Genomic DNA, 27,227 nt, shown 5'->3' with positions numbered 1-27,227 from the left:
TGCATGGGATGTGTATAAATTAGCAGGTGACACTGAAGACTGACAGATATAAGCTAGTCTGTAATCAAGTTACAAAGGAGGTTAGGCAAGTGAAGGCTGATTATGAGAAATCCATGGCAAATGATGCAAAAAAAACCACCAAAGACTTTATGAAAATTCTAGAAGGAAGGGCATGAATCAAATTGGTCCACTTGATATTGATGGTTCGACTCTCCTGCTCAGATAGCTGACAAACTGAATGAGAATTTTGCATCTACATTCACACATGAGGAATTCTGTAAAGAAGGGAAAGACAAATCTTTACTAAACTATAACAGGGAGCTAAATGATTTTGTAATAACGGAGAGCAAAGTGGAGGAGAAATTGTTGAAGTTAAACATAAAAGAGACACCTGGTGCAGATGGAATCCATCCAGTTATATTGAAGGAGGCAGTGAAGGAAGTAAGCAAACCTTTGGCCATAATTATGAGAGCATCCTTAGATTCAGGTGAGGTCCCCATGGATTGGAGATGTGCAAATGTATCCCAAATTCACAAAGGCGGTTCAAAGGGTGACGTAAATAATTATAGACCTGTTAGTTTAACTTCTGTTCCAGGGAAAAGAATGGAGTCACTGGTTAAAGAAGTGATGCAGGATCACCTAGAGAAGACTGCAGTAATAGTTCAGACCCAACATGGGTTTGTTAAGGGGAAGTTGTGTCTAACCAATATGATTGGATACTACGATGTGGTCACAAAGGAACTGGATGCAAAAATATAATTTTGATATCATATACTTGGATTTCAGGAAAGCTTTTGATACTGTTGCACATGGAAGACTGCTATACAAATTGGAGAATTCCTTGGCAGTGTGGCATTAAGGGCAAGTTGCTGCAATGGATAGAGGGATGTTGATTGGAATTTAGCAGAGTGGTAATTGATGGACACTGCTCTAGTGGACTAATGTTATTAGTGGAATACCAAAGGGTTGGGTGTTTGCCCATTGTTGTTTTGTGTATTTATTAATGGTATCGATGAAGGTATATCAGGCTTAATGAACAAGTTTGCAGATGATACAAAGGTTGGGAGGGTTGTTATTGATAATAAAGACAGTATGCTACTGTAACAGGATCTCGAAAAGTTAGGTAGATGGGCTGTGAAGTGGGAACTGAAGTTTAATATTGACGAATGCATAGTACTGCATATGGGTAGCAGTAACCAAAGAGAAATGTACCAATTGTGTGAGACTACACTCAGCAAGATGGAGAATAAAAAAGACCTGGGGATAATTGTGTAGTGGGATATGAAATTCTCTGAGCAGTGCAGTTGGGCTGCCAGAGCAGGTCATGGAGTTTTGTCAGTGATATATAGGAATTTTGCTAGCAGAGACAAGGAGGTGATTATACTTTTGTATAAGGCAGTGGTCAGGACACACCTTGAGTATTGCGTACAGGTCTGGAGGCCTCATTTTACGAAGGATGTATAGTTGCTCAACGAGTACAGAGAAGATTGGTGAGAGGAACAAGATTGGTGAGAGGAACAAAGGGTTCTCTTCCCAGGAGAAGCTTAAGTTCTTTCAGTTGCAGCATCTGGAGACTGGGCACCTGCGAGGTGATCTGATTGAAGTGTGCAAGGCCTTGAATGGTTTGAGCTGGCTCAATGCTGATGGGATATTTCCACTTGCTGAGATTAAGAACCTGAGGGGACATAGATTTAAATTGAGGAAAGACAGTTGTAGAATAGATGTGCCAAAATTTGCCTTTAGCCAGCTGGTAGTTGATTGCTGGGACAGACTTCCATCTGTTGTTGTGGAAGTTGATAGCTTAAATAAATTTAAGGCTGAGCTAGACAAACATTGAATTTGGGGTGACTGGCTGGGTGAAATTGGAACTTTTTTTTTTTTTTTTTTGGCTGATGCTGTATACGCTTGCTTTCTTGCATCGTATGCCTCAACTAATGCTAATATTGGCCAGATATCAAGTGGTCTGATATCTTCTTATTTATACAGCTGGTCAGGATCTTGTATATTGTTGGGATTCAGGTGATTGGTCTGTACTTTGCTGGGTTTCTGGTGTCTTTATCCTTAGCTTTCAGGTAGGTGATTCCTTGAGTCAGAGACTAGGATTGTGTCAGCGTGTCATATTATCTGCGTGAACGGTTCTGCAATGTTCGTGTGTTTGCACTGAACTTCATGTACCAGTATTTGTGGATGTTATCTATTCCTGGTGTTCGCCAGTTGTTGGACTTCTTGATTGACTGTTGTATTTCTTCCTCCTGAATCTCCCATTCTGTCATCTATTATGCGTCCTTTGTTTTTTTGCCCATTCTAGATCTGTCCAGGGGTCAAGGCCATTATGACTTTCTACACTGTGCCACAGCTTGTCCCAGAACTCCTTGAGTGCCTTCTGTTTTGGGGTGTTTGTTGCCTTCCTTCTCCTCTTGTCAAATTGTTCTGTAGAAGACTCCGTGGTTTTCATCAAATATCCTATTGTCTGTTTTCCTTTGGGCACTATCCCTGTAACAGCAAATTCTCTTATAGAGTGCAAGTAGGTTCTGCTTTGAGGGTGTTCATGTATTCTTCGATCCTTTGATTATAGATCTTGTATGTGCTGTGAATGTTGTCTTTCTTGAGGATAGCTTTCACTTTTCATCAGCTTTTTGCTTCGTATGATACTCTATTGGTACTGAGTCAGTTGGTCTATCTTTACTCTTATCTCTTCTATCTTCTTCTGTAGCCTTCTTTCCCAAGCTTGTTGTTGCATTTTGTTTTCTGTTGGTGTTTGGTTTCTCTTACATTCATCCTACTGGCTGCTACAGCAGCATAGTAAATGGCTGGTCTTCACAGATGATGTCTAGTGTTACTTCATTGCTGTTGAGGTAATCTGATATTATTTGCTGATTAAGGTGGTTTGTGGCTTGCCACCAGGATTTTGTTTTTGCTTTGGTATGGTGTGGGTCATTGTGGGGTCTGTGCCCTTATTCTGCCAGAACTTTCTTCCACTCTTGTTCTATTCTGAATATTGCAACCTCGTATGTTTCAACTTTGGCTACTCCAGGTTGTAGTTCTTGTACTTGATGTTCCTCCTCCAGTTCTGGTTCAGTTGTATCCGTATTCATTGTTCTTTGTAGTTGGTCACTGACATCCTGCTTGATTTTTTTTTTTTCCAAAATTGCTGGAGCTATCAGGTTCTTTGTTGACAGTGGTGCATCTCTAGTCTACTGTTCACTGTTTGGTGACATGCATAGTCAGTCAGGTACACACACCAACCACTTGGTGTGTAATTTTATCCTGTTCATTGTCATGTCTATTTCTAGCTTCTTTATTTTGTAATATACTCTCATGATGATTGTGTTCATTTTGATGCTCCACTTTATGTATTGGCTTCTTCCTTCCTGGGTGGTCACTAATGCAGTTGTGCAGGAAGTACTTCCATTTGGTTGAGCTGGGTCACCTTGCCCTTTACTTGGGTAGCCATATGGGAGACAGCACCACTTGTTCCACTGTTGTCTGTGGGAGACTCTCTGATTTTTCAAACCAACCCCTCTGCCCAAGGCCTGAACACGAGTGATTTTATCCTCTGCCACACTTAATGCAGTATGATCAATATTCCTACTTCTAATCTTCACAGTTATACAGGTGGGTCTGTTTAGCTTTGGCTTTTGCATCCAGTGGTGGGTGTTAGTAGACACTCTCTGGCTCAGCTGTCACTTCGACCTTGGGGGGGGGGTATGTAGGTCTGATGAAGCGACTTTCGTGATTTTTTCCCTCCCCTGTGTGTGTGTGTGTGTGTGTGTGTGTGTGTGTGTGTGTGTGTGTGTGTGTGTGTGTGTGTGTGTGTTTTTGTGTGTGTGTGTGTGTGTGTGTGTGTGTGTTTTTGTGTGTGTGTGTGTGTGTGTGTGTGTGTGTTTTTTTTGTGTGTGTGTGTGTGTGTGGGATTCGAACTCTGTGACATGATATTGGTAGTCTAGTGTTGTAATCACTGGGCTAATCCCCTCCTCTTATTATTTATTTAAATATTTTTATATATATTTTAGTTTTGGCTGATGCAGAAAAAGTTCACTTCCTTGCATGATTTGGCTTACTAATACAAAAAAAAAAAAAAAAAAAAAAGAAATAAAGAAAAGCACTGTCGGTGAAATGGTAGCAGCAAAAACTGACTTTCTAAATTTCTTATTTGGTTCTAATTTATAATTAGACCCAAGTACAGTCGAAAGAATGGTACCTAAGAGGAGCTAGAAGAAAACCTGGAAGACAACGGCGGAGATGGATAGATGAAATTCACGAGTTTGTGGGTAGTAAATGGATGGCCATTGCACAAAACAGAAGGAACTGGAAAGTTGCTGGAGAGGCCTTCATCCTGCAGTGGATTGAAAATGGCTGATGACGATGATGATGACAGCCGAATCTCATTATTACAAAGTTCAGAGGACCTAAATTTTCACGTTTTGTAATAACGAGGTTTGTAGTAACGAGGTACCCAAAATTGTACCTTTTTTTTTTTTTGGTACATATTGTATATCTAAGACTAATAATAAATAATAATAATAACAAAAATAAATTAATAAAATAAAAACAAAAGCCTCATCTAACAATACATTAATAGGAATAACATATTTTTTAAAGGTTTTATTTGTAAGATAAAATTAAAAAAAAGCAATTAACGGAAATGAAAATATTGTACAGTATAAATTTTGATATACACAATATTTTAGTATAACAGTAAAAAGAATTACAATCTTAATATAAAAGGAGACATACAAACCATTAACTTTTTAATAAATTAATCTAATTTAAAGAAAGAATCCAATGTTGTTTGCACAGTTTTTGTCCTATATGCATTTTTAACTACAGCACAGACATTATCAAACGCAATAGTTATTTCTTTAACAATGTTACTGCAGGCCTACACATTCTCTATTATGTTCAATACATTTTGGGCAACTTTTTTAGATGGTAGTGTGTACGCTTTTTCATTTTCGCTGTCACTGGTAACAAAAACATCGTTTCAATCGGTGCTCGGCATCTCTTCTGGTGTTGACATTGCAGTGGTAGCAACTTCATCATCCACCTTACAAACTCTTCAAATTTGCCAACAAATCGGTGAAATGGTAGCAGCAAAGTCCCCATAAAACTTACACCGTGTGCCTTCCTAGCCATCTGTATGCAGAAAAATGGTATACAAATCTGCTTCTTTTTATGGCACTCCATGAAAAGAAAAATAATTCTTGTGATACTGTTCATCCTAAAAGAAAGTGAATGCCACTTTTCATTTGAAGAAAAAATTGCCAAAGGATGCAGCACAGTCATTCTGTACACATTCTTCTGATGGCACTGAACTGAATGGACAGAAGAGAAGTTGGAATGCTTAAAAATCTTTAGGCAAATCAGTATGCTGACACTGGCAAATGAAATGAGATTGTGTAAATCATATAACAAAAATGTGAGTTCAGTGGACAGATCCGATGTGATGTTGAGTTCAGTAGAGTAAAAAAACATCCATAAAATGTTTTTACATTTTATGGATTTGTGTTTATTTATTGAATGCCCATTCTTTTTACCAAGTGCAAAATTTCAGTTATGTGTAATACAACTTTTAGAAGATCATCATATTTCAGAAAGGGAAGAAAATTAAGTGATAACCTTCTAAGACCAAGCGAATGTCATTTTCCTTCTAGGTACAGTAGAAGTACTGTGCCTAGTATCCCATGCAAGAAAAATGCAGCAAGATACTGTGATGTTTGTACACATACCAAAAAAAGGGGCAAAGAAAAGAAGAAATTCATGATATGTGTTTTAGATGTGATGTGGAATTATGCATTGATCCATGCTTTATGTTGTACCATATTGTACAAGACTTTTGACTGTAATCTATTGTTTTGAAGTTACCATTCTGATGTTCTTGTGTTATACCAGCAGTAAAATATTGTGATGTTAATAAAACACATTGTGATGTTAATAAACACACCATATGTCTATGCAGTGCCATCATGGTATGGTAGGCATTCAGGCAAATACCTAGGGTGCCATTTTGGTAGGGGCACTTTGCGGTTGTGTGGATTATTTAAAAGGGTGCCAAATGCTTGATTTGCTTAGGGCACAAAAATATCTTGCGACAGCACTGTATGTATCATACATAAAATCTATTTTTTGTAGTATTTTTGTTGCATTTCCATAAAAGTCAACTTTTTGTGAAACTAGCTCATGTTATGGGGATGGCATCTAATTTATTACTTAAAGGGCTAATATTACTTATTTTCCTTTGTTTTCATTTCTATAGTTTCATTTATTTGTTTTATTTATGCTGCATATGCTATTATAGATCTTACTATAGTTTTGTACATTGTCCTGTCAAAACAGTATGACCCTTCCCAAAGTATTTTAGAAAGTGGCTGTTTATTCCCACCTGATAGCCACCAAATGTGATACTACAGGCTTGTGACAAGTACTGGATCAACATGGGTAAGGAATGTGATCTGACAGACTGAAAAAAAGATTGTCAGATACTAGTTGAAGGGTGGCAATAATATTATGGACACTTCAAATCTAGTGGGCTCTTTGTGGATGCTGTAGTTAAAATGTTCTAAGAGTGGATGGATAGTGGACAGAGCAGAAGTCACTGGCCCAATGGTAGATGCCCATGCCTCATCGATGGTCATAGTGTATGTAGGATTTCCTGCCTTGTGGGATCAGATAGACAGAAAACAGTGAAATAGCTGACCATGGACTTTAACCAGGGGGACGTCAAGGTTTTTCAGAGACCATGATCCAGTGAATCCTCCTCTTTATGGGCTACCGGAGTAAGTGTCTGGTAGAGGTACCCATGCTTACAGCCACCCATTGCCAACAGTACCTACTAAAGTTTGCACCGGAATGGCATCATTGGATCACTGATGACTGGGAAAAAAAAAGCTTCCTTTTCTAACGAATTGTTTTCTGTTATGCGCTGTGGATGCCATGTAGGATACTGTGACACCTAGACTGTGCTTTGAATGCTAAAAAAAACCTACCAATTGTGGCTGATCAGGTACCCCCCCCACCTCATGGCAATTGTCCTCCTGAATAGCGCAGGTGTGTTCTGGCATGATTATGTAACCTGTCATATTGCCAGTATTGTTCAAGAGTGGGTTGCTGAACATGAAAGTGACTTTCAACTGCTACCTTAACTGCCAAATTTGCTGTATGTTGAATCCCATAGAACATCTCTGTGTTTACATGGATTGACGGATCTACTATTTGTATCCTTCACCACACATTATTGCAGATATATGGATGCAATCCTGGAAGCACGGTACAATATACCTTTTGCATTGTTCAGAGGCCTTATAGAACTCATCCCTCACCATGTGGAGAGGGAGACATACCTCCTATTACATAGGTGGCCATAATGTTTTGACTGGACAGTGTATGTTTTAACTATAATGCCCCGATTGTTTTTTCTGCTTCTAGAGTTATTCTTAAAACAGTTATGTGATTTCTGAAAGATGTTACATAACAAAATCAAATGAAGGATTTAATTATAAAAGGCACTTCATACTATGTGTTAGTGCCAGTTTATTACCAGCACGATACACCATAATTTAAGCATGTCCAATGTAGACTATGCAGAAACACAGGTAACACGTCAGGATTAAACTGAATTAAAATTATTTATATTATTAATAAATTAGATGTTTTGTAAACTTAAAAATTTTTGGTTTACTTTGTCATTGAAAATGTATCTAGATATACACTAGAAGTGATTAAATAAAAGTAAACACTTAAACAAATTGAAGTCCATTATAATACATTATTTGAAATTTCGAAAAACCTACCCCAGTATTTCAGTATTAGTATTGATGAATGATGCAAGAAAATGTTTATAAAACATCAGCCAACAAAATAATAAAATAAATAAATAAAAAAAAACAACAAAACCAAATTGCCCGTGCGTCTCCAATAACTTGTCTAGTTCTTGCTTGAATTTATTCAAACTATCCACTTCCACAACAACAGACAGAAGTTTGTTCCAACAATCAACCACCTGCTGGCTGAAGACAAATTTCCAAAGGGCTCCTCCGTAGCCAGGTGGGAAGGAGCAGCAGTGCATAGCACACACACTTCTTGATAAGACGGGTTCGAGCCCGTCACCACCAAATATGGAGGATGCGGAAAGGTCAGGGAATGACCACCGCATATTCCCGGAGCAATATGGCCTTAGTTGCTAATGCTCCTAAAAACCAAATAACAACAAACTTCCACACAACTACCCTGCAACCATCCTTCCTCAGTTTGAATTTATGCTTGTGCATGTGTGTAGTCTGAGCAAAAGGAAGAATGCCATCAGCATTGAGCACAAAGAATCCATTCAAGGCCTTTAAACCTCAATCAAATCTTCTCTCAGGTGCATAGTCTCCAGATGCTGCGGTTTGCAGAACTGAAGCCTTTCCTGTAAGAGTACTGTTTTGTTCCTCTCCCTAATCTTTGTTCTTTTTTGGACATTTCGTGACAAATTCACATTGTTCTTAAAATGAAGCTACCTCGGGAGGTAGTCTCACCATTGCCTTATACAATGGAGTAATCACCTGCTTATTCCTACTAGCAAAATTCGTGTATGTCATTGACAAAATCATGTGAGCTGTGCTGGCAGCCTATCTGCACTGGTCACAGAACTTCATATATGACTCCACAATTACCACCAGGTTTTTTTTTGTTTTTTTTTTTATACAGTACCTTGCATTTGTCAATTGAACTTTGACTGCCATTTCTCAGCCCATCTGCTTAATTTTTCTAGATCTTGTTGCAGTAGCTTACCTTGATTATTGTCATTAACCACTCTGCCAACCTTTGTGTCATTTGCAAACTTAAACATTAAGCGCTATATACCTTCATCAATATCAGTAATAAATATTAAAAACAACAATGGGTCCAGCACTGAACTCTGTGGGACTTCACTAATAAATTAGTCCACAAAGAACAGTGCTGATTGATAACTACTCTGTCTTCTCCCACTCAATTATCCCTTTATCCCTAGCAGAAACTTGCACATAATGCTACGTTGCTTCAGTTTGTATAGCAGTCTTATAGTTTGTTTGTGCTACAGTAACAAAAACCTTCTTGAAATCCAAGTATATGATATTAAAATTATTTTTTTGCATTCAGTTCCTTGTTACTGATTATAGTATCCAATCAGATTGGTTAGATAAGACTGCCCCTTAACAAATCCATGCTGTGAGTGCAATATAAATGCATTCATGTCTTGATGACCCCACATTACTTCTTTACCAGAGACTCCATTATTTTCCCTAGAATAGAAGTTAAGCTAACAAGTCTAATTACTTGTATCACCCTTTGATCATCATTTAGGAACTGGGGATACATTTGCACATCTCTAGGCCATAAGGACCTCCCTTGAATGCAAGCATGCTGTCATAATAATGGTTAAGGGTTTGCTTACCTTCTTTGCTGCCTCCCTTAATATAACTGGATAGATCCCATTCACCTCAAGCACCATTTTTATGTTTAGCTTCAAACATTTCTCTTCCACTTTACTTTCAGTTATTACAAAATCATTTAGTACCCCATTAGAATTTGATCAATTTCTGTCATCCTTTTCTCTAAAGAATTCTTCCTCTGTGAATATAAATGCAAAAGACCTCTTCAGTTTATTAGCGGGTCATCAAGATTTAACACCATTGACACCACATGCCCCAATGTGATTCAACCCCCTTCCTTCTACCTCTTTGCTGCTGCTGTTCTTTGCATTCTTTGCCAGAGAAGACTTTTCATAATCTTCCTTAACTTGCCTAACCTCCTATGTGACTTATTACAGACTAGTTTATATCTACTATAGGCTTCTGTATCACCTGATAATTTACAAGCATATCACACATTTCTCTGCCAAAAGTCTTATCAGTTCCTCTGACATCTATTTTATTTGGAATTGAGGAATAATGTTCAAGGCTTAGGCCGTGAACATTTTCTTAGTGGTATGAAAAACCTAGTAGCTGCTATGATTAGGAGACTTGACTACTATAAATAAACAAAAAGCTGGCCATCAAACTAGGTCCATAATTTAGCAGTTTATTCATAAAGTTATACAACTTCTGTTATTAGCATATTAAATATTTGAAGTTGTAACACTTCACTGGATTGCATCAGCACATAAATCACAACAGTACAGTGCTGATAAAATTGCACTAATTCCTTTTGCTTTACATATAACACTTATTGTAAAGTTTGCTTGGAATGTCGTATGCCACATCATCCATCCATCAACTTGTTTTGATATTCATGTTGTATTTGGCTCTCATTAAACTTTTATAGTTGTGTTTGACAAGGAAGGTGGCCTTCACTATTTTGTTAGTATTAAGATGTGATTAGATGTGAATTTTGAAGGAGGTGGAGGTATTGATAAAGAGTGTGCAATTTTTGATGACTGTGATGATAATTGGCAAAAACTTGATTAAACTTAAATTTTCTCTCCTGTACACTTATTGCTTTCATTCTTTCTTCATTACACCTGATGCCAGGATTTAATGTTGAATTCAGAAATATTCCATACGTCATTGTATTTCAACAATTTTACAGCTGTCATTGTATCTGTTTACATTTATTTATTTAACTAGATAAATGTATAATTTGCTAGTTAGTGTAACTGTAACAGTTTCCCAAATAATACCTGGATTTCTTTTTGCTTTAAGGCTAAGTGATAAATTGTTTAGTGCCTTATTGTAAAGTTCTAAAGCATTTATCAATAAGACACAAAAGCCAGATATTACACGGTATTTAAAGTTATCTGTTAATTGTTATTGCAGGAGGAGAAATTCTATGTAAATGATTTGATGTTTCATCAAAGCATTTGGAAAGGAAAATTCTGGTTGCAAATAGATAGAATGCTATCTAAAAACCATTTGTACAAAATAGTTTTTATGTCATAATGAGGTGTTCAACAATAAAATATTTTTAATCAAAATGATTTGATTATGTAAGTAATGCTTTAGAATGTTCTCTAGCTCTTTTATATCTGAGTGATTTAGAATTTTTTTTTGAGAAAGTGTTATAATTTATAAATAAGTTGTTTTAAAGTAGGTAGCACAAATTCTGGAATGAATTCTATGGCCCAAAATAAGGAAAAATAATCCATATAAATGTGGGCCGGAAAATGCTTTATTTATTTTTTTTATTATGCATGAAAATACTTTACAACAGTTTGAATGATAATGTTGATAATGTTGCTTTGTTCAAAATAATGGGATTTGAAAATAGAGGAGTTCTTTATTTGCATTCTTCCTCATAAGAACCAACACATTTCTCTCTGACTTGACTGCTCTTTATATTATTTGTTCAGTAGGATTCGTTGATTTGTTTGCTAGGGATAGTTCTGTGTTGTTTAATTTCACTGCAATGACTTCTTCTAATATTGAATATATAGCTTCTCTACATCTTTGTTGGGAAATTTATTTGAAGAAAGATATCTATACTATGAAGAATTTCTTGCAGAAGGTTGCCAAAACATCAAATATTTGAGGCTGCTGATAGGCATTTGATGGAAAGTGGTGCATTACAAAGCAGACTTACCATCAAGATATTGAAAAATCTGTGATAAAGTAAAAAAACTGTGACAAGTGCCCAACAAATTAGTGCTGCTTCATAGGTTCCCCACATGAATGTTCTTAACTGATAGTACCACACTCTTTTCAACTGCAGAAAGTTTAGATCAACAGTAGTTCTGTCAGTGACTCCTCTTTTGTTATAGCCAGCATACTGGTTTTATGAGTTGGATAATCTTTACTGACGAAGCAAGGTTTGTGTAGGAGAGAATCAACTTGCACAACATGCACGAATGAATTGAAGAAATTGTCTGATATTATAAGGGCCCATCAAGAGCAGTTATATCTATTAACATCTGGTGCAATGATTATTTGATAATCAGTTAATGCCAGTCCTGACATTAACTGATTATCAAATAAATCAGTCCTGACACATGTTCTACCATGGCAAATCACCAGCTAGGCATGCCAAATTTTTTGGAAGGTATTTCTTTGTAATTGCTTGAAGTTCTTCCTCGCTGGATAAGATGTGACATGGTTTTTCCATAATGGTAATATGAAACCGAAGTTCTAGATGTCTCAGAACTTCAGTGATGAATATAACCTCCATATATTTGCAAGAATGTTTGAGCATTTTTTGGCAATCGCTAATGCAATGAATCAAGGTCTGCATTGAGGTGCAAGGATGTTGCTTCAAACAATCGTAATAATCATTAAATGAACCTTAAAAATTGAGTTGTGTTTCTGTGCATTTTTTAAAATTTAATGTAATTACTTGAAATCAAGCATTTCAGATGATGTTTGTGTTTTTTTTTCTTATTTGTACACTAGAGTATATCCAAGAATTTGACACATACTTTTGAATCATCCTCTATAAGAAATTATTTGTAAATTGTGCATTCTTTATTCAGAAGCTGGGTGGACAGATGGCTTTGGTTCCGATCTCACAGATTTTTCTATCTCATCCACTCCCGAAGTTGAGGAAATTGGAGAACTTCCTAAAGATTTATCTCCATCTCATACAACTATTAAGAAGTGAGTTATCTATTCAAAAATTATTTCATGATTATGATGCCAAGTAATTATTTTTCTTTATAAAACCATCAAGAATGATTTTTATTGAAGTTAATGAACTCCAACAATAGCAATGTATTGCTTAAAAATCTCACATTTATTGACTGATTTCTTGCACCTCAGCCCTTAGAAGCATATAATGAGGATGTCATAGATAGCCTCATATGCTTCTGAGTTTTTTTTTTTTTATTTCTTGATCAAAAATAATATTGAAATACATTCATAACAGAAAGTGTTTTTTTAAGAAACAAATGTCATAATGTAAGCAGATATGCAGGAGTTTTCTGACAAAAATTTTAATGCTGATAGTGCAGTTGTTAATGCAAATTTCTCAGTTGTTTTTGTTAGTCAGTAATACTATATGTATTTAATTCTAAAAGATAATTTTGCTGTTGTCAAGAGCTATTAAAATCAAATAAAATTCTTAAGCCTATAACATATCAGCAGTTCATTTAAAGCCTGTTACACTTCAGTTAGAGGCGCCTCCATAGCCAGGTGGGAAGGAGCAGCAGCAGCAGCAGCAGTGCGTAGCACACGCTTCTTGATTAGACCGGAGTTCGAGCCTGTCACCCAAATACGGAGGATGCGGAAAGGTCAGGGAATGACCACTGCATATTCCCGGAGCAATATGGTCTTAGTTGCTAATGCTCCTAAAAACCAAAAAACAAACAAACAAACTTCAGTTAGATCATGCAGATGCTTATTTTTCAGAGATGACAATAAGAATGATTATGATTTTATGTCCCCAACTAATCTTGTTGCTTTTCTCTGCACCCTTCCCAACACATTTATATCCTTCCTAAAATCAGGTGGTAAAGGTAGGAAAGACTGTGAAAACACCGTGTCATCTGTTGACAAGATTTCTGATTATGTGCTTGGTTAGCAGTGTTCTGATACTTCAACAGCCAAATGCAAATGGTGGCAGACAAAGAACAAACATGGGCACTCATTGAGCAGAGTAATATCAGCTCATTTTTACAGAATCAACAGTTGGCCACTTTGCAAATTTACCCTGTTGCATCTTAATAAAGTTAAATTTGTGAATTAGCCCATGTCAAGAATGACAAAAAGTGATATCTATTTTTTACCAATGGCATGGGAGGATACCTGGCATTTTAACATTTATTTCTGTATTTTTCAAAAATTTCTAAACTGTACATGACTTTTTTTTTTTTTCATCAATCTGTGTTTTATGTGAGAGCATTATTATTCATGTTGGTACTAATGAACAACTTGTCAATCTCTCAGATAAATTTAGGATCTTAATGAAAAAAATCAGGTGGGTGGGTGTGAGAGAGAGAGAGTGTTGCAATTCTGCCCAGACATGATAGCAGCAATTCTATACTGAAAGCCTTGTGAATTAACTCAAGAGTTAAGTGACTCTGCAAGGCTTTTTTTGGCAGAATTTTTATCAGCATGGCTGCCCACCCTTGGAGGTAGAAGGAATCTGTTTTATAGAGAAGGGGTTCATTTGAACAGAGCTGATACAAGGGTTTTTGCTTCTATCATTAAGGATACCTTAAGGATTCAGGAGAAATTGTTTGGTGGGAGTGGGGACCATGAAAATGCAGCGATGCACTTATCTGATGATAATATGGATTAAAATAATGCTTGCACACACACATCTCATGAGCTCTTGTTTCAACAGCTGATATTGGCAAGATGTTCAGAGGATAGCAACATTTCAAATGAGCTGGAAGCAAAAGCTATTGAAACAAGCTTAAATAACTTCAAGGGGGTTTGTCAGGGTAATAAACTATAGAAGAATGCTTAGTCTTAACTGTGTCTATGGTAATAATCAGGAATGTTATTATTAAAATGAGTGAATTTGAACTCCTGGTTAGGACAAGTAACACTGACATAATAAGGCTAACAGAAATATGGTGAAAAACTGGTAAAAGGGGATGGTGAGTTTCAGAATGTATATACAGGTAACCCTTGTATAACATGGTAGTTAGGTTCTTATAAAATCTCGTGTAGTGCGTAACCATGTTATATGGGACTAAGAACCAGTACAAAAAAGGGAGTACGTTCCAAACGCACCAAAAAAATACACCATTTTGTTTTTTATAACTATCAGAAACTTAATTTTTATTAAAAATAGTAATAACTGAACAAACATCTTACAAACTGTGATACGTATATGTCAGATAATGTACATTCATTTAATTTTCTTCCTCTTTATCGCTGCTAAGTACAATCAAACGAGAACATTTTCTATGTTGCAGAATAATTTCATCTTCTCAACTTTCTTCTGCAGTATCTAGATTTTGTGTATCTTCTGCTATCTTAAATCAGTAATCTGGGTTTGTTTGCTTTTGCTTGATAGATCTTTGTAAATTTCATGGTATGGAGCTAATTAGCATTTTTGTAGCTCCCTTTTAAACTTTGTGCTCCTTTCAGTCTAAGGATCTGATTCAAAAAATAAGATTCTAATTGCTTGGCTAAGTTTATGCCTTCCTGTATGCTTTTTATTGTAAAATTTGGAACTTCCGAATTTTCATATGCTCCATCATCCTCTGATGCCGTTTCCACCAAATCCACTTCACCAGCCTCTTTTTCTACCAGTAATTCTTGAACGTCTTTAGTAGTCATATCATCAAAACTTTCCGCTCCTACTGACTTAGCAAGTTCTACTTTCGCACCAATTCCATTTTCTGCTGGTTAAACCATATTTCCTGAATGAACTGACTCTAGCCATACATTTTCCCAATATGCATTTAATTTTGAGATTTTACTTCTTTGAACGATAAAGTTATGATTCCAGTACAGTCCACAATTGAAAAATCTTTCCATGCCTCCATCACTTCAGTAGATTCGGAATCGGTTTTGTACAGAATCCATTGTAATGATTTTCTGATGTAATGAGTTTTAAAAGTAGATATAATGGCTGGATTAAAGAAGTTGTATTAGGTCGTAGGAACATTACTTCAACATTTGGATGACTGATGACTTTTGGATGGTCTGGCACATTATCCAATAGTAATAAAACTTTGAAATCTAGGTTTTTCCACTTTAAATTGTTTTCCACACCTGGCACAAAACAATTTAGAAACCATTCTTTAAATAAATTGGCAGTTACCCGAGCTTTTTTATTTGCTTTCCAGTATACTGGTAACATTTTTTTATTTATGCCTTATATTGCACAAGGATCAGAGGATCTATAAACTAGCATAGGTTTTTATCATGTGATCACCTCAAGTGTTACTGCACACAAGTAACATTACACACAAGTAACATTACTGATCTTTTGATGCCTTAAAACCTGGTGCAGTTTTCTCATTTTTTTTTGAAATAAACGTTCTGTTGGACATTTTTTTTTTTTTTTTTTTTTTTCCACCAAAGACCTGTCTCGTTGGCATTGAAAACTTGATGTGGTTTGTATCCGTGCTGTTCAATAATTTTTTGAAATTCCTCTGCATACTTTTTGGCAGCTTCATTATCAGCTGATGCACTTTTCCCTTGAATTCTTATTTAATGAGAAGTAGTTGTTTAAATCACCCAAAACAACTTTACTGGCAACAAACTCCGAGTTAACAGAAGATTCTCCATTTTATTTTAAATGGTTATAAATTTTTAGTGCCTTTTGTTTAATTACATTGCCATCTGATGGGATCCAATTTTTACTGCTATCGTCAATCCAAATACTGAGTACTTTTTCCATTTTCTCAATTATTGGGTCTTGGGGACGAGCTGTCATATTTGTGGAGATGAAAATTCCTGCAGCAACAGCAGTTCTAATTTTCTGTTCATTTTTATTTATGGTTCAGATTGTTGCTTCATTTAAATTCAAACGTTTTGCAACGTACGATACCTTTGCCTTTTTTAAGATGATCCAAAATGTGTATCTTTGATTCTAGAGAAATAGTTTCTTTTGAGAGGTGCTTTTTTGCTTTCCTTAGGCATAATGTATAGGTGGATTTTAATTCACAACAAAGAATTTATTCCAGTTAGGGTTCTTAAGAAAAGTTTAGTAATACATACCCAAAAAAATTTATAAACAATCAAATAAAAAACCAAAGTAACCTTACAAAAACCTTAAACTTCATGAACTGCACACTTCGAAGTCAATTTTTTATGGTTTCAAACAAGCACAAGTTCAGTAGCATAGAACCTAAAATGGGGCTTAGGAAAAAAAGTCGTCTAAAAAAGCCCTTTGGGGGTGATAAAAAAAAAAAAAGTTGAGGAAACACTGATGTAGATGGAATGGACAAGCGTCTTTTTATGGATGATTTCATTTTGCCTCCAATTGATTGGACCCCACCAGGGGGGACAAAATTTTTAAATAAACTAGATTATTATTTGTATCAGCATATTAGAGAAAATACTAGGGATAAGAATATTCTAGCCTTCGTCATTATTCATGAATGAGATGGCATCATGAATGAGATGGCATCAAGTTAGGACAGCCAAGGCTGTGTATGAGGAGGAGGTGCTAGCTAAGAGAGCAAAGAGTGGGGACAGGAGTTTTTCATGTATATGAATGCAAAGGGGAGGAAAATGACTCAGATCAGACTCAGATATGTAAGTACAAGAACTATTGGCAGGTAATTATCACACAGTCATTAGTTCGAATATGTTGCAATAGTTAAAGATGAAAGGCATAGGTTTTCATTTCAGGAAGGATGGGGTACTATGACAGTCTAAGATTCTCTATGGCATCCAGTGGCGGACTGGGTCTAAAAATATTGGTTGCCAGGAGACAAAGGGGGGGGCCTACCCTTTGTGTAAAAGGGGGACCCACCCTTTAATAAAAATGATTTTATTAAATTTTTTTTATTAAAATAGTAATACAACGTAAATTTTAGTTGCATACAGTAATAATATTGGAACTTCTATTATATTTTCAAGCTACTAAAAGGTCATTAACATTTTTAACATATTGTCTAATGTTATTGCAAGGTGTGTCAGCTTGCCATCGGGCAAGCTGACACCCTGACCAGTTCCCCACTGTTGGGTAGATTATGGATATATTAGAATTATAGATTATCTTTAAAGCAATAATCACAGAAGCTACAAACGTATATATACCTCATTAAGAAAATATAGCACAAGGAGGATGCCAAGATGGATGAATATGGAACTGGCCAGTTTAATAGAGCAGGAAAAATTGGTAGAAAGTTACAGAGTGATGAAATGTGATGAAGCCTTCAACAGGTACAAGTTTATGCATAGTTGTACCACAGTAAAAGTTAGGACAGCCAAGGCTGTGTATGAGGAGGTGCTAGCTAAGAGAGCAAAGAGTGGGGACAGGAGTTTTTCATGTATATGAATGCAAAGGGGAGGAAAATGACTCAGATCAGACTCAGATATGTAAGTGGGCATGAGAAATTCTTAAATAAAAACCCAGCTGATATTACTGGTGAATTGAATAGGTACTTATCCATCTTTACTGCCAAGAGGCCTTTCATGGTAAGCAGAGACTGAGCCAAGAAATTAGCAATTTTAAAATTACAGATGATTGTTTTTTATATTTTAGCAATAAATAGACTCATACACCAACCACGAAAATATAAAATATTTACAAATAAAATAAAATAAATATTTATAAAAACTGCTATTATATTAAATTAAATTATGTACATTGTAAAAAACATTAAAACTATGATGAAATCGTTGCGATAAAATACACTAAAATAAACCTGATTAAAAGCGATAAAAACGATAAAAATCTGGAGCTTTCGGAAGCATCTGCTTCCTTCCTCAGCAGTAACAAAATTGCCTGCAGCACGTCCTTATATAACAGGCTCATGGTACTTATACACGTGGATCAGTCGGCGCATGGTCTGAACTGGAAGCTGAAACAGCTCGGGAACGTGTCAAGCAAAACCGTTCATCCGTACTTAGGATGATAGTTTCAAACAGAGGATGCATACGCATACCTCTGTCCCTATTCATAATATTGTGGTCGGATGAACAGATTCGTAGGCTCTCGAGCCATTTATGGTTCCAGAACCCATGCGCTCGATCCACAATTACCGCATCCTCTGGGGAGATTTCATGCTGCTTCTCCCAAAAATGTTCGGCCACAGTAGACTTATTGTAATCAGCAGTTTTTATAACATTTGCATGTTCCCCCAGGCGATCTTTGAGCCGTCGTTTTGTCTCGCGCACATAACATTCCCCACAATCTGGGCATTTTATCCTGTATACCACTCCACTACTCAGGTCCTTTGCTATTGAGTCTTTTACCTGAGACAACACTGTGTGCAATCTCCGCCCGGGAAGCTGCACACAGCGTGTTTTATAACTCCGCAAAACTCTAGCAAGATGCTCATTAAGGCCCGGATAGTAAGAAATGTATGCGGTAGCCACAGGAACGAACGGTTCCTGACGGTTGGACTCTATTCCTCTACTAGATCTGTCTATGATCCTCTGGGGGTATCCGCATTTTCTAAGGTCTGCTGTGACTCGTCTAATTTCACATTCTTTGTCCTCAGAGGTAGTACAGTGTGACCCTGCTCTATCTAGTAGAGCATTCATACACTATTCTTATGCTGCCCAGCTTGTGCTGAACTATAATGGGTGTACTGGCCTCTGCACGTGGGTTTTTTAAACACTGAAGTTTTAAGCCTAGGGCCTATCCTAGAGACTACTACATCCAAGAATGGAAAGGTACCTCCTGTCTCCACCTCTGAGGTAAATTGTTTAAATTGGGAGAAGCTGTTAAGCCAATGGAGTGCATCATCCTCTCTCCCCTTCTGGACCACGGTGAAGGTATCACAACATACCTTTTCCATTTCTTTATGGGAAACTGACATCCACTAAAATCCCTATCCTCTAACTCCTCCATGGCCAAATTGGCCATGATAGTGCTAATGGGAGATCCCATGGCTGTATCGTGAACCTGTTTGTACATAACATCTTGGTACACCATAGTGGTGCTGGCCAGACAAAGTTCCACACCAGAACAAATATCCTCTACATTTAAAAGTGATCTATTACCCAAAGAAACATCATTACTCAAAGCTTTTCTATACTGGTCTCTAGGATAGGCCCTAGGCTTAAAACTTAAGTGTTTAAAAAAACCCATGTGTTTCCGTATGAAGTTCCCGAGCTGTTTCCGCTTCCAGTTCAGACCATGCGCCGACTGAACCACGTGTATAAGTACCATGAGCCTGTTATATAAGGACATGCTGCAGGAAGTTTTGTTACTGCTGAGGAAGGAAGCTGATGCTTCTGAAAACTCCAGATTTTTATCGCTTTTAATCCGGTTTATTTTAGTGTATTTTATCGCAAGGATTTCATCATAGTTTTAATGTTTTTTACAATTCATCATAGTTTTAATGTTTTTTACAATGTACATAATATAATAGCAGTTTTTGTAAATATTTATTTTATTTTATTTGTAAATATTTTAGTTACAGTAAAATACTTATATTTTCATGGTTGGTGTATGAGTCTATTTATTGCTAAAATATGAATTTGCACAACTGCAGAGGCCTTTTTCAGGAGATTGTTTTTTAGGTGAACTTTCAAGTCGAAAGGGAAGTGAAGCGGTAAATACCCGGTAATTTTGATGGAGGCAGCCAGAAAGTGCATTAAACATTGAGGTTAATCATTAAGGCATCATTGGACTTGGGAGATTTGCCAATATATAAAAGTAGTTCTAAGCGAAGTTGGTAACAATAGACAGGTAGTCTAATTTCAATGAAAGGGAAAATCTTGGAGGTAATGAATAAGAATGCAGTCCAGGGACATTTAGGTAGAAATGACATTCTGAAGGTTAAGTTAAGAGAGAATCATGGTTTTGTTAAGAGAGAATCATGTTTAACTCACCCAGTTAGCTATTTTGACACAGTTACTGTGTCCTGATGGTATTTTTGCATGTTTTTAAAACCTGTACTTCTGAGCTTATGCATGTTCTGTATCGCCTTTTTACACTTTCTTATTCCACTAATGTTTTTCTTTCCACCTGGAATGATCATATCCAGCCAATCCCTAAAAAAGGGTGACAAATCCCTCCCATCCAATTATCGTCCTGTTGCACCTATTTCTTCTCTTTCTAAAGTATGGAGAAATCCATTAATCACCAACTCTGAAACTATCTAGAAATCATCCATCTGATCAGTGATCTCCAATATTGATTCCGTCAGTGTCAATCCATTGGTGAAATACTGGCTTAGATTACCCATCTGTGGACAAATTCAGTGGAAAAGTTTGGTGAAACTCAAGCAATTGTTCTTGACATTTCAAAGGCTTTTGATCATATTTGGCATAAAGGTCTCCTAAATAAGCTTCCATCTTATGGTTTTCCGACTGTTTTTTGTAATTGGGTATCCAGTTTTCTCTCTGACCAGTCACTGTGAATAATGGTAGATGGCTCTCTGTCTTCTAACTTCTCCACTAATGCTTATGTTCCCCAAGATTCAGTTCTTTCTCCCACTCTTTTCCTCTTGTATATTAATGACCTTCTTCCATTGTCTGGAAACCTTATCCGTAGTTTTGCTGATAATTCCACCTTCCAGTTTAAGAACCCTTGCTTTGCACATACAGCTTTAACTTCTAATATCCACTACCAATTCTTTAAATGCTGATGTCCAGGTAATTCTCCAGTGGGGCAAAGATAACTTAGTTAATTTCAATCCTTCTAAAATTCAGTCCTGTCTTATATCTCACAAAAAGGATTCTTCAGCTCCTATGCTTATCTTTGATGACGCTCAGATTTCTAAGCAATCACATATCTGTATTAGGGGTCGTCCTTCTAATCTCTCTCTCTCTCTCTCTCTCTCTCTCTAAAAAAAAAAAAAAAAAAAAACTTGGCCCGTGCCCACCAAATATGGAGGATGCGGAAAGGTCAGGGAATGACCACCGTATATCCCAGAGCAATATGGCCTTAGTTGCTAATGCTCCTTAAAAAAAAAAAAAAAAACTGGGTGGTTTTTTTCTTTTGTTCTCGACCTTACCTTTCTTAAACAGCTGCTCACTCTATACAAAGCTTAAAATAATCCAAAGGATTTAAAGCCTACTTTAAAAATAAATCTGTTAGGTACAAGATAATTTTGACATGAATTATTATTATTACCGATTACAACTGCTATTGTACTAATTTCCATTAATGGTGTGAATTCAATTGTTACACACACACACACCATGAGCAACTGTAGGATTACCTAGAGTAAATGACAACACATTAGTAATCATCATGCAAACTCTTATTTGGGGTTGAGAATTTTATATAGAGAATTGGATTTTCATTCACTAAATTGGGGGAAAAGTAGGCATACTGTATATCTACTTTTATTCAACACATGTACTGAATGCTGTTTACATGCTACACACTGATTTGGCGGATATTGTACATTATTCATATTGGACTTCAGCTGAGATCACAAAATATGAATGCAAAACAAGGGAAATAACTCTAAAATTGAGAAACCTTAAATTAGGATTCTACCCTTTATGTATTTACGATGTGTGGTAATAAAGTTCCTAGACTAGTGCAATAAAAAGAACACGAAGTGAAGGAGCTCAAAAGTGACTTTATTTTTATTTACAAAAAAAAAATTACCACCTAATTTAATGCACTTCTTACACTATTCTAAAATTTTCTGATAAGTGTTTGTGAAGGCATTCAAAGAGATAATATTCTGTTCGGTGGCTACATTTTTCATTGTGTCCAACATCCTGAAATCTCTTTCCTTCGAAGGCAGTTTTCATCCTGGAAAAGTGGAAGGAGTCTTTTGGTGTTAGATTGGAAAAGTACGGAGGATGGTTGATGTGTATAATGACATGTTTTGTCAGAACAAATATCTTCTAACAAATGCGGAATGTTGCAGGACATTGTCATGCAATGGAACTAGCTGCCTTTCTCTCAAAATTGCAGCTTCACCTGGGAAATGTGCTTCAATAATCTTTGAAGCACCTATATGTAGAATGGAGCATTGTATCTCTCTCCCATTGGGTACAAATTCTTAAAATTTACAAATTGTACAAATTTTAGAATGGTATAAAGAGTGCATTAGGTGGTAATTTTTTTTTTTTCGAATAAAAATAAAATCACTTTTGAGCTCCTTCACTTTGTGTTCCTTTTATTGCACCTAGTCTAGGAACTTTATTACCACACATCATAAATACATAAAGGGTAGAATCCTAATTTAAGGTTTCTCAATTTTAGAGTTGTTTCCCTTGTTTTGCATTCATATTTTGTGATCCCAGCTGAAGTCCAATATGAATAATGTTTGTCGAAAAACATCAGCATCATCTTGATCCTCGACTTCTGTAAACAAAACTTTTTGGGCCTTGGTAATTTTAAGTCCACTGCATGCTCTGATGCCTCCTCTCTGGGTCGTACCGAAACACTCATCATGTGTGTTGAGGTCAGTTGAAAAAATTTAGATTGCTTTGACAAGTCTGGATGACTTCTTTGCTGACTTCATCCAGATTTCTTCTTAATTTCTTCTGCTTCATCCGTGAGGCTGTGTGGCAAGAAATTTGCACCAACGTTCCTTTTTTCTAAATCTTCAGAATCATCTCCTTTTTCGTATCCAACTCATCAGCTGTCATTCTTAGAGTCAAATGATTATCTCTTTTCGCAATTTCGAACTTTTGCAACTCTGTTCTCATTTCAGGAGATTGATGGATGTCCACTTCTTGGGTCATTACAAACAGTCTCATGTCCTTCTCTGAACTGCTTGTGCCATTCAAACACATTAGTACAATTTACTGTTTCATCAACATTAACAGTTTTTAACATTTCATACATTTCTGTTGCAGATTTTCCTAGTTTAAAGCAAAATTTCATATTCATTCATTGCTCCATTGCAAGATCATTACATGGAACATTGACATTACTGATGAAACAGGTTGTTACTTGCAGCCTGTCAGCCTACTGGATAACCTCTGTGTCATAATTAATTGGAGGAAGTTGTTAAAATACAGTATACTACTAGTGTTTATTTTCAAACTTGTTGAACATGACAGCATTAGCACCAGTCTGTGAACTTTATTGCCACAACTTGTGTGTGTGTGAGTGAGTGAGAGAACAGCCTGTATTTCTTAATTAGCATTTTTAAAAACTAAATTAATTTAACACATAATGGTACTCAATTTTATAATGTAATATTACTAAAAATTTATTTTAGTAATTTTAAAAATCTTAGAAAAGTTTATACTTTTAGTGAAGAAAGACGGCCTAATACTCTTTATCAGGAGTTAAGTTTTCGGGATCAAGAAGGTGGAGAAGCTGAGGAAATTACAGATATTATAGGTATTTTTTATTTTTAGAGAAGGTATTTTTTATTTCAAAAAGTGGCTGTTTAATTCATATATTGTTGTGCTTATGCATTTCACTGACCTGCATGCAATATTTATATTAGTGTTTTCCATTTTAATAATAAAATTTAAATATTGAAATTAATATCATTGTTTCACTTACTGAACAGGATGAAATATCCAATAATCAGACTGTATGACCATGACTATTTTGTTAATTTTTAAGCAATTATATCAATTACTATATTTGAATACTGCAATAAAAATGGTTCCCCCCCCTTTGTTCCTTAGGCAGTGTTCTGGAAGCTAGTTTTATCTTATTGTGCAGTATTTATTTTATACATATTATAATCTAGACAAAGAATTCAATAAATACTAAGTCTTTTTAATTCCTTTGTACCAAACATCTAGCATTCAGAAAGTCCAATTTGTATTTTAGATAGAATTTCTTCAAATTTTATTCAAGGATATGTTGTATTCACTTTTATATATAAAAAAAGTAGAAAACAAATGGCCAAAACAAAATAATCACTCTCAGCAATCGCTGTATGTATATAAAATGATTTTGTGTTTGGAAAATCCATTTTTCCCTTTTTCCATTCTTAACAAAGCTTTAACTGCAGACAGTTAGACACATTGGTCAGTCTGTGAAGTGGGAGATGGGAAAAGAAGCACCTTATTTCAATGTATTTTATTCATTTGTGAAAACTAATGAATAAAATACATTAAAATATACTTCTTCTTTTCCTTGACTCATTTTGTATTTTCCGTTTGCAGCTCACTGGCCACTTTGACATGATTTTTTGGTCAGTTAATTTTTATTTTTTGAAGTTACTACCAGGACTGTTTGAGCATATCGTAAGAAAACCAAGGACATACAAGGATGACAGAATGGGAGGTTTGGTGTTCAGAAGGAGGAAGTACAATAGTCGATCAGGAAGTCCCATAAATGGTGAACCCCAGGAATAGATAATGTTGACAACTGCTGGTACAAGGTGTTCAGCTGCATGTATACAGCTGTGTAGCGGAGAAGTTCATCTGGATAATAAGGCACCCCAATATGATCCCAGAGTCTGATTCAAGGAATCATCTACCTGAAAGCTAAGGACAAGGACGCAACAATCCCAGTGCAATACAGACCAATCACCTATCTCCCAGCAAGGAAAGACCATGACCACTTTGAGAGCCAGACATCATGGCCAACCAGAAGAAGGGATGTAAACAGATAAGCAAAGGAATCAAAGAGCAATTGACCATTGGTGCTGCAGTTATGGAGCAAGCCTACAAGAAGCACTGCAACCAGTACACCTAAATTGGCTACTGTGAGGCCTTCTCCTATGTTCCCCACAGCTGGCTGAGAGGCCCAAAACTGATAGACTTCCTAGAACCAACCATGACAAAAGGATGACCTCCACTATAGTTGAGAAGACCAGATTGATCCCCATTAGAAGAGGAATATTCCACGGAGATGTCCTGAGCCCACTATGGTTCTGTCTAGCACTCAACCCACTGTTCACCATGCTCAATAACAGCAGGTACAGATATACCCTGAACTGTGACAACCTCAAGAACCTCTGGTCCTTGAGGTTGTCACAGACATTCTCTCAGATATACCACACAAGCTGTACTTGCTACCTGGGAGTCTAAAATGCTGATGGAACTGATATTCGGGTGACACTCAAGTCAAGTGGACCCAATTTTGGTGAAGTCCAGAAGGTCTGTGACAGCCAAATCCTCTGCTTGTACCTTCATGATGGTGGGACTGTTAGTAATCCTGGGTATAACCTCCATGCACAAGTACAAGGTGGGTGACCACACAGGTGTGAACCAACGTAAGCAGGGGTCGAGGTGTGGCACCCACACCACATGGAGGAATGCGCAGCTCTATGTTACCAGGCAGTACTAGGTGGTAGATGACACTCATCAACCAGTGCAATACCACCACTTTGCTTATTGGAGGCTTGAAGTGGTGGAACCCATGTTTAGTCTCTAGAGCTAAGTTCCGGTCAATCCTTCCCTATCTCTTCCATCGTGCAGTTTGATTGATGACTTTTGAGGTTATGATGAACATCATGGCGAGATCCAATATTCCTTACATTTCTAGGGTACAGCTCTAAAATGGTGTTCGCAGGCCGGCCGCTAGTTAGTACACCAGACCAAACCTATTGGTAACTCTCTAGGAGGCTTTCGGATCAGCTAGTGTATAATCTTGTTACCTCTACTCTGCCAGATAGTGACTGGAGGGAGTCCGAGTAGTGTGTATGCGGGGAGCATTGTCGAGGCCACATTATGTCAAGGATCTGGGTATATTCTTACCATGTGTAAGCCATATCCAAAAATTTCATTATTTTTCATACAGCTGTCCCACCCACTTTTCCTTACTATTGAATACACCATGAATTGTCAAACTAATAAAGCAAGCTTATCTGCGAAAAGATCTAAACCTCCCAAGCACTTCCTAATTCATTTCACAAATATATTTGATCTCAATTCTAATCTCAACAATGTCCATTTCCACTTGCAGTCTGCCAAACCCCATGTACTTTTTCTGACAGAATCTCAGTTATCCGTTGATTCAACTCTGTTCATCTCAGATGCCCAAATTATTCGCTGTATGATTCCTTTCGCCTCAAAGGTGGTACTTGTGCATATGTCTGTTCTGATATTCCCTGTCAGTGACTTGGCAGTTTGGAATCTTCTCTCTTAGATCTTCTCTGACTTAAAATCTCTCTACCTCATTGTGTCAAATTCATCTGTTGTCTCTACCGTTCTCCCAACTCCACTAATCACTTGGAGCTCTTTGACTTTCTCCAATTCAACTTTCCTAACAGTGAGGTAATTTTCCTTGGTGATTTTAATGTTCACAACTCCAGCTGGCTTCCATTTTCTAGTTACACCGACCCAGCTGGTCGAGATGCTAAGGCTTTTGCAATTACTAATGACCTTGCACAGATTGTTTATTTACCTACAAGAATACCGGACAATCCTAATCATACTGCCAATGTGCTTGATTTTTTTCTCACAAACAACCCTTCTAAGTACCCAGTTGAAGTGAGAGGTCCTTTAGGCACTTCAGATCACAACTTGATGATTGTCTCTTCTCCAATGGAACCTTTATCTCATGGCTATTCCCAACCTCGTGTTGTTTGGCATTACAAGAATGCAAAATGGGATGACCTGCGAGATTTCCTTTCCTTGGTCGGATTACTGTTTCAAAACTTCTGATGTCAACGTTTGCTGAGATCGTGTGAGTAAACCCCGGGGGCTCACATCTGGTGAGTATGGGCTTGGCACACACCCAGGGTTCTGAGCTGGATATCATCATTCTTCTCTTTCTTGGTGATTCCCTTGTCTTTCTCTCTCTCTCTCTTTCTTAGAGTAATTTGGGAAATTTTTTTTTTTGGTGGTGCAGCATAAGCCTCAGACTTCCTT

General features: G+C 36.7%; 1 protein-coding gene across 1 annotated transcript in view; it reads left to right on the top strand.

Annotated features, from left to right (window-relative positions):
* Positions 1 to 27,227, top strand: part of LOC150078024 (C-Jun-amino-terminal kinase-interacting protein 4-like) — a 518,865-nt gene that overhangs the window by 134,819 nt on the left and 356,819 nt on the right. Inside the window, exons 7-8 of the mRNA XM_090385183.1 lie at positions 12,419 to 12,542; positions 23,702 to 23,790. Coding sequence (XP_090241309.1) covers positions 12,419 to 12,542; positions 23,702 to 23,790 — 213 coding nt within the window. The remainder of the gene's footprint in view (positions 1 to 12,418; positions 12,543 to 23,701; positions 23,791 to 27,227) is intronic.

This window comes from Mastigoproctus giganteus, chromosome 11, assembly GCF_048544385.1.
Source record: "Mastigoproctus giganteus isolate SK-2022 chromosome 11, ASM4854438v1, whole genome shotgun sequence".
NCBI lineage: Eukaryota > Metazoa > Arthropoda > Arachnida > Uropygi > Thelyphonidae > Mastigoproctus > Mastigoproctus giganteus.
This window is presented reverse-complemented; position numbering and strand designations above follow the sequence as displayed.